This window comes from Nipponia nippon, unplaced genomic scaffold (genome assembly GCF_047370975.1).
Source record: "Nipponia nippon isolate SJK-2023a ecotype South Korea unplaced genomic scaffold, ASM4737097v1 scaffold_8, whole genome shotgun sequence".
NCBI lineage: Eukaryota > Metazoa > Chordata > Aves > Pelecaniformes > Threskiornithidae > Nipponia > Nipponia nippon.
Genome location: NW_028262402.1, coordinates 51,092,214 through 51,101,172, shown reverse-complemented (window position 1 = coordinate 51,101,172; position 8,959 = coordinate 51,092,214). Strand labels below are relative to the sequence as shown.

Sequence of the window (8,959 nt, the reverse complement as noted above, 5' to 3'; positions counted from 1 at the left end):
CCGCAGCCTGGCCGCCGCAGCCGGGCGCCCACAGGGGACAGGGAGCCGCAGCTTCTCCTGGAGCTGCCCCGGAGGGACGCCGAGCGAGGCTGGGCTCCGCAAGGCCCCTTCGCCCGGTCTCGGGGCCTGCGGGGCCGCCGGATGGGAGGGGAGGGAGAACGGGGCCGGTAAGAGGCGAGGCTGGGAGCAGCCGCCGTCCCGAGGGGGTCCTCCGCGGCGGGGAGGCAGCTGCCTGCCTCCTGCGGGCGCCGCGGCTCCCCTCGCCCCGGGGCCGGGCGGCAAAGCCCGCTGCACCGCCGCACCGGCCCAGGCCCCGGGACCCCGCCGGGCGGCGGGAGGGCAGCGGCCGCGGCCGGGCCCTGCCGGCTCCTCGCCCCCCGCTCGCGTCACCGCCGGGCCGCGTCGCCGTAGCAACGGCAGCACGTCGGGGCGGGGCGAGTTCCGCCCCGGCCGGTTGGCCCCGCCTCCCGCCACGTGATCTGCCCGCCCCGCCGTGCTGGCGCGTGCCCGCCGCTTCCGGGTGGAGGGCTGGGGTGCGCCGCGCCGGTGAGTTTGGCGGAGCGGGCGGGGAGCGGCGGCGGCGATGTCCGGCAACGGGCTCAGCTACAGCGAGCAGGGGGGAGAGGCGGCGCCCGAGCTGGCCCAGGAGGCGGCGCCCAGCACGACCCCTTCGGCTCCCGCGGCCTTCGGGCTCTTCAGCAGCGACACCAAGAAGTAAGGGGGGGCCGGGCCGGGCCGGGCCGGGCGGCGGCGCGGGGGGCCCGTCCCTCGGGGTCGTTGGGCGGGTGAGCGGTGACCGGTTCCGTGGGCGTTAGGGCGGTGCCGGGCTGGCGGGACCCTGCCCTCAGGCGCGGGGGCCGGGCGGCGGGGGGAGGAGCGCGGCCTCGGGGCTTCTCCCGGGCAGGGGCGGCTCCGCGGGGCCGTGGCGCGGAACCGGTGCCTCGGTTGCCCGCTCTTACCCCCTCGTGACGCCGTGGAAAAGTTCGCTTGCTTACCTTTAAGCTGTTCATAGCGCCATGGGTGATCTGTAAAGTTGTTTTTTTTTGTTGGTTTGTTTGAAAAACTGCTTATCATTTTTCCTCTGTTTTGATAGCTAACCACACTGGCGTTAGTTTAATTTTGCCTTCAAAAAAAAAAAAAAAAAGTGCTTAGAAGTATTTGTGGGAGTTGTAGTTAAAATGTAGTTGATCGGGGCGAGGTGGCCAGCTTGAAGTGGGTGTTAACAGTGTTGTGTCTTGGTTAGAAGTCAAAACGAGGAAATGGAGGAGGAAAAAAAACCAGCCGAAGTGTACTGGCACAGAAAGCCTTCAGCTCCTTAAAGGAAAAGTGAATTGGAGAGGGGAAAAAAAAATGTGTCTAAATGGAACGATCAAGAGGTTTGCTAAGCTGGGATTGTATCCTGCAACAAATTGGAAATCTATTCTGAGAGCAACCAATAAAAAGCACCATAAACTAAGGTCTCATGTACATTAGAAAATCAATCACTTCTTCTTCAGTTTGATTGTTCTGCACAAAGAGAACATCCGTGCTCTAGAAACCTCGACTGATGTGTTTATTTTTGTGCCACACCAAAGTAAATCACAACAACGTGAAGCCGCTGTCACTCTGATGCTTAGCTCTGTGAGACAGCAGCTGATAGGCCTCCTCAGTTTGCCAGACAAGTCACATTTCTCTTCCCCTGCTATTCCGCTAAATACTTTGCTTTTTCATTCTCTTCCAGTTAAAATTTTCACTGCTCTAGCATGGATGCCCCTCTGCTGACTTATGTGTTGTAGCTAGCTTATTTTGTTTGCACCCTTCTTTTCCTACCTCCTTCCATAAAAACAACTTTGCACTTTATTTCTTAACCATTATTTTGCTGCCTCTTTTCCGCAGAGGGGGGTACCCAAATCATTGGTCATGGCTATAATTCTCTACATAACTTGTTTAATCCTAGACTTCAGACTGTTTTGCAGGTGAAGTATAGCTCTCTGTGTTTTATCAGATGCAGAAGCTGAAGTGACTAATTCTACCTGAGGCTGCCCAATGGTCAAGATGTGTGTCTGCATCTTGCATATTAAAGTATGGGGATAGTGGGGTGTTCCACTAATGAAAATAAAATCACAGTTATGGTTTTTCAGATTTTGTTTGCTGGACTCTCTTGATCATCACTCAACAGTGCTGAATATGATCTTAGATACACTTATGTCCCATATCACTGTGATGTTTCAGTACTTGGCAAACTTTTTTTTATTGCTGAGGAAGGGGGATTCTTCCTTAGATCTACTGACAATAGAAGAAGTACCCCTTCTCAGCAGATGGGCAGATATATAATATACAGCTCAGAATGTTGCTGCAGTAGCTGTTGGACCAGAGGCCTGCACTTGCCTGTTGCCAGTTAATCTGAACAATATAATGTAGTTAAATATCAAGATATTACTGTAAACACTTTCTTTAAAAAATCCCACTCTCTTTCATTTATGTTGTCTGTCTTCTCCTGTTTGTCATGAAGAGGAAGTAAGCCAAAATGCTTCTGAAATAAACAAATTGTTTGTTAGGATAGACTGTCTTCAATCTTGCATCATTTGGTATGTAGAATGGCCTATGACAAGTTGCACACAGAGGCACAAATGAGTATCAGTAGACTTAAGTCTGAAGTCTAAAGTTGACCTAATATAAATTACTTGTCTTAAGCGTTTTGTTTTTAGCATTTCAGTAGAAATACTTGGCTGAAGTACTTACCATCTAAAAGTTCTGAGCATCTCTTGGTGTCAAAAGCCCATGTGTCTTATTCTCCTGCTAAAGCTGCCTTTTTTACCTTTAGCAAGTCTATGATTTCTTCATTAACTTCCAATTACAAATAGAATCTTCAATTCAGTTAATGAACATAGTATTTTCTTGACATATTAGTGTTGTAGTTTGGTTGAGACACATGCTATCAGTATTGAAAATATCTCAGTGCCTCGAAACTTCTGTTGTGGTGACATCTTAAACCTGAGTAAGTGGAAAGTTTGACTATTAGAAGATAATAAAGATAAAATGTTCATTGAAATAAACAGTTATCTTAATATAAACAAGGTGCAATAGGTTGCACGTACCGTGTGCAAATAATATGTTTCTCATTAGTTAATATATTGTATGTGTCCAATGCAGTGGAAAAAAAAAATAGAGATTGTAAAAATACAGCTTTGTTCAGCTTCTATCAGGTAACTGTGTAAATGTTCAGGACCAAAGAAGTGAGGAAAGGAGGTGGTTTTTCTGAACTATTATATAAATTAAGTACAGCATGTACATAAGAAACTGTTTTCTTCCCATTTTTTACTAAACTGAAACTGTTCTTGAATAAGAGATTTCACAAAAAATATATGAGATTGGGGCTAGCTTTTTATGTGAGTATTGAATCCTGACTAAAGAAGCAAATATAACTTGCCTATTTGGTATGTGTTGCTTTTAAAAAGCCTTTTGGTTAGTTAGATCACTTCAAATACATCAGAGGTGGATCTCGTGTTCAGAGGATGGAAACTTTGTGTTCATTCTGTGAAATATCTCAATAACGGAATAATTATAAGATCTTAGGTACCTGAGATGCGTCAGTCTAAACCTTCTTGTGTGGAATGGGCCCCATTGCATGGCTGGAGATGCTTGTTCCTCTCCCTCTTCCATGCTTGTCACATGAGCTGACGTGTATGGTATTCCTTTATACAACTCGTATAGTTACATTTTAGCAAGTTATTTGTATGTCTAGGTAGGTAGTCTGACACTTGTCTGTGAACTGGTTATGTTTTGGACATAGGTCACTCTAGTTGCTCCAGATGTACATCATTCACATGCCCTACATGTTTGAAAAAGAATAAAAAGGATCAGGTTGTGGGCTACCAAAATAATGGAAATGGTCTGCGGACAAGTCTTTGCCCATAACAGGAGTTTTCAGCAGAAAATTGGTGAAAGCCAAGGGCTTATGCAAATCTTACGGACAAGCTGAATCCAGCTTATGAACCTTAAGCTGTTTCTCCAAGGTCTAGATTGATGAAATCCATGAAATAAGCACTGCCTACTTGGAAGACTGTCAAAATCATCTGTGTAGTGTAGAGGTGCACATCATCTAAGTTAATAGGATATTTTTATAGTTGCACTATGTACTATTGCTTTATGCAGAGGAATTAAAAGCCTAAGTACCTTCCAACTTTTAAGAAAGCCTGGACAGAGAATTAGTAATACAGAATCCATGTTAATTGCATACATTAGAGTGCAGCTATTACTGCGTATAGTTAATTGCAGGTGGACAGAGGATTTAGAAGAAAATACTATAATTGCATTTTAAACAAAATTTACCTGCATGTAATATTAAAATATAATAATGTTTCATTCTTGGAAATGATACAATTTCAGCAATAAAACTAGCTATTGCTGTATCTAAACCAGATGTAAAAACTTCCAGGTCAACCACATGAGTAATGCCAGCAGATATCAATTGATAAGTACAGTATTGAAGCAGATGGCAAAATTTATAACACACATTTTCAACTTTACTGATTTGCATCTTTAAACTGTATTCCTGCCAAGCAAAATACATTTGTAATTTATTAGACTTTTTTCCTGCAGATCTGGCTTATGGATTCTGTTGAGCTATTCATCAGAAAACTCCGCAGGGCTGCAAACTCATTTTTTTTGCTGCGATTTGCAAGCCTGTTTTGCAGAGAGCTGATCTAAGGTGGTGATTTCATTAAGATACTCATTCCCCAATTCTCTGTGCAGAAGACTTTTCCAAATTCATCAGAGCTAAAAACTTGCTTTCAACAGCTGCCGGAGATGTTCTTGGAGTCTTAAATTGATCTAGTTTTGCCTTGGCATATCCTGTTCAACCAGTCATGGAAGGCTTGTACATAGACTGCCATTTGTGAAATTCTTGGAGGAGACTCCAGACCTAATATTCAAACTTGATGCATCCACTAGCTCATTGGCACAACTACTTTCTTTCTCCATCTGTCATAATGGCACTGTGCCCACTAAGATGGTGATATGCCAGTTTGGGGAGGATGTACAAGCCAGCAAAGATGAATGGTTCGGATGAACTGATGACTCTACAAGATAAAATCTGAATCCTGTAGTCAGTACCAGGATAGGAACTAAATGCAGTATACGAACATGGGCATACCATTGCAGAGCAGTTCTCCAGCTGAAATTGATCAGATCTGATGGGAAATGACACACAGTCAATATATTCTTATTGCCATGCACTTGGCACATATGAGGATGCAAGCAATGTACTGTTGATTTGCTGTGATTCTCTGTGATGTCATTAAAAATCTTTTGAGGCTTTTTTATTTCCTTAGAAAGGCAAGTTTTATAGTTTAAGGTCTTCACTGTGGTTTCTGCGTATTTATTATGTTGTTATATATTTGCGGTAGGCTCTTGCAATGATCTGCATCCTGAATGGCATTAAAAATACATTTCTGTAACACTGTTATAACATAAGGCTGACACTTGCAAGAAATTCCAGATTTTCTTAGTTTTGCTTTTCTGAAGACTATCCTTGTCTATGCCACCCTGTGGTAGTTTCTTACTTCGAGAAAACCAGAATTCTTTTGGCATAGGAAGATTTTTTTTTTTTGTATCCTGGTAGAAGATGAACAGCATTGTAATGCTCTTTGACAGTGTTTTGGAAATGTGGGCATATATGTAAATATGCTAACACTGTTGTAGTTTGTGGCAGTGACAGCACCACCTTTGTGGTGGTATCTTTAAAAGAAGCCTCTTCCCACCATTTTCAGGAAAGTTGGAAATACTTACTGCTTCTCGCTGTCCTATAATCCCTTCTCAACAATCAAATGCTGCAAAGTGATCTGCAAATGTCTGCAAATTCTGATCTCTGGCTGTAAATTGACACAACCACTTAAGTGGCAGCACCAACTCAGATGCTACTTTTTCAGCCCTCAGGAAACTGATCCCTGCCACCAAGGAAGATTTTTCTCTCGCAGAAGTTTCCTTGCAGCATCGGAGGTGTGGGCACTATAAGAAGAGGTCATATGCAGTGGGGTTGCAAGATTGCTACTTTTCATCCTTTCAGACAACCTTTCTTGATGCTGTGTGAAGCAGTGTCTATAACTACTCTACTGACAACAGATAATCTTAGATTAAATCACACTCCTCTCCAGGAAGAGTTTCAAACTGTGCTGTCATACTAGCTGCCATCTGGTTAGAGCTTTTGAAATGTAGGTTGTTTACATATCTGCACAGATGTTGGTGGTAGCAGTAACTTACAGGTGTTCATGCACTGAGTTGCTCAAGCATTGTTCAGGTACTATAGTTTCACGACGGGGAAGTGGGAAGATGCTTTATTCAGTTTTAACGTTATACTTTTCTATATGTTTCCTCACTGAGAAGGATGAGACTGTACCTGAACCATCCAGGTGGCAAGTGCTTTGAGAAACTAGTGGCAAAGCAATCATTAAATGAGTTATATTATGTTGCTGGTCAGACTATAACCAGTCTTGTTCTTCTCTGTGGCTATCAGCCTTACAGGATACTATAGTTATCCTGGTTTTCCTCACATCTCTGCTGTCTATCATTTAAAACTATCAAGTTTGCTTTTTGGATAGTATGTTTTTCAGATTGAAAAATTAGGGGTGGCTGAAAAGGAAATAGATTATTTCTTATCTCAGTTTCTCTTTAAATCACGGTACAGCTACACTCATAGTCAAATGATTTGAGTCTCCCTTGAAATAATAGTTGAATTCTATGGTGGTGTTGTGAATTGTCAATAAATGTACTGTTATAATGGAAAAGGACGGTAATACTGAATAGCACCACAAGATGTCATTCAAACAGTTTGTGGTATAGAATGAAACACAGTGAAACTCAGATTTCTTAATTTCCTGCTAGAGGAAGACCACAAATCAACAGCAGAATAAACTCAAATTGCAGCATGTATTCGCTGCTGTTTTAGCTTCCATGTTATATGGCTCTGAAATCAATTTACAGTTTGACTTTAAGTGTTAAATTCAAACTTGTTCAGAGTTTACACAGTAGTCTGAGCTAGAATAAGCCAATTTATTTTCAGGATTTTGCAGTGCCAGTAAAACGTAAAAAAATTTTTTTTTTTAATTTTGTTTGTTTGTTTTTAAATTTTGTGGGGGGACACAGAACCTTCCATAGGACTTCATTGCTACTCAAGACCAAAGGTTAAGCTGCTCTGTCAGTGTGGATTTTCTGCCTCAAACCTGCTAAAATTCACAGTATTTCGAACCTCATGTTGGAACATTTTGCTCTGCTGCAGGCAAAAAAAAAAAAAAAAATCTTACTATGCTGTCGTTGAAAGTGTGCCATCCAGACTGAAGTCTCCTAAAGACTTTGAACACAAGAACAACATGGTTGATGTCCTGTAACTGGAAGTATGTGGTGGATGGAGAACTTAAAACAAGTAGTGCATTATTAAAACTCTGTCAAATTGAGCCTTTGTAACTTTTGTTCTTGTTCTGTTAGAGGTGATTTCATAATATCAGAACTGGTGAAGCTTGCTTCCTCCCATGTGGTGGATTTGTTGGCCGTTTCCTATATCTTATCTTGCAGTAACATAGTGCTGTCCTTGTATATGAAGAGCCTTTGTCTCACCACAAGTTTATTTGTTTAAAATGCCTTCCCTTTCTTAGAGGTGATTAAAACTGTTCCCAGGTTTTGCGACATACAGATGGCATGGAAAATAATATTTTCTTATTCTTATTTTGTAAAACAGCAGGCTGATAAACTTCCAGGAGTAAAGATTTTTGTCTAACCTCGGTGCTGGGGAAGGTTATGGAGCAGATCATCCTGAGACCCATCACATGGCATGTACAGGACAACCAGAGGATCAGGCCCTGTCAGCATGGGTTTATGAAAACCAGGTCCTGCTTGACTAACCTGATCTCCTTCTGTGACAAGGTGACCCGCTTAGTGGATGAGGGAAAGGCTGTGGATGTTGTCTAGCTGGACTTTAGTAAGGCCTTTGACACTGTTTCCCACAGGTGGAGAAAGTGGCTGCTCATGGCTTGGAAGGGCATACTCTATGCTGGGTAAAAAAACTGGCTGGATGGCCGGGCCCAAAATTTGTGGTGAATGGAGTTAAATGCAATTAGTGACCGGTCACAGGCAGTGTTCCCCTTGGCTCAGTACTGGGGCCAGTTCCGTTTAATATCTTTATCAGTGATGTGGACAAGGGGATCGAGTGCACTCTCAGTAAGTTTGCAGATGACACCAAGTTGGGTGAGAGTACTGAGGGTAGGAAGTAGTTGGGTGATCTGCTGGAGGGTAGGAAGGCCCTACAGAGGGATCTGGACAGGCTGGATCGTTGGGCCAAGGCCAACTGTGTGAGGTTCAACAAGGCTCAGTGCTGGGTCCTGCACTTGGGTCACAACAACCCCATGCAACGCTACAGGCTGGGGGAGGAGCGGCTGGAGAGCTGCCTGGCAGAAAAGGAGCTGGGGGTGTTGGTTGACAGCCGCCTGAACATGAGCCAGCAGTGTGCTCAGGTGGCCAAGAAGGCCAATGGCATCCTGGCTTGCATCAGAAATAGTGTGGCCAGCACTAGGCACTGGTGAGGCCACACCTTGAGTACTGGGTTCAGTTCTGAGCCCCTCACTCCAGGAAGGACATTGAGGTGCTGGAGCACGTCCAAAGAAGGGCAATGAAGCTGGTGAAGGGTCTAGAGAACAAGTCCTATGAGGAGTGGCTGAGGGAACTGGGGTTGTTTAGTTTGGAGAAGAGGAGGCTGAGGGGAGACCTTATTGCTCTCTACAACTACCAGAAAGGAGGTTGTAGGGAGGTGGGGATCGGTCTTTTCTGCCAAGTAGCAAGCAACAGGACAAGACGAAATGGCCTCAAGCTGCGCCAGGGGAGGTTTAGATTGGATACTAGGAAAAACTTCTTCACTGAAAGGGCTGTCAAGCATTGGAACAGGCTGCCCTGGGAAGTGGTTGAGTCCCCATTCCTGGAGGTATTAGAGAGA

The 8,959-nt window shown here is 44.2% G+C and overlaps 1 protein-coding gene across 3 annotated transcripts in view; it reads left to right on the top strand.

Annotated features, from left to right (window-relative positions):
• The first annotated feature begins 464 nt into the window (after positions 1-464).
• Positions 465-8,959, top strand: part of AP3B1 (adaptor related protein complex 3 subunit beta 1) — a 168,257-nt gene continuing 159,762 nt past the window's right edge. For 2 of the 3 annotated variants that reach the window (XR_015700930.1, XM_087741417.1), the window contains exon 1: positions 465-714. Coding sequence is in view for 2 of the 3 variants with exons in the window: in XM_087741417.1 (XP_087597543.1) it covers positions 584-714 (131 nt within the window). In the remaining variant the exon portion in view is untranslated. The remainder of the gene's footprint in view (positions 715-8,959) is intronic. The other variant, XM_087741416.1, reaches the window with a different exon arrangement.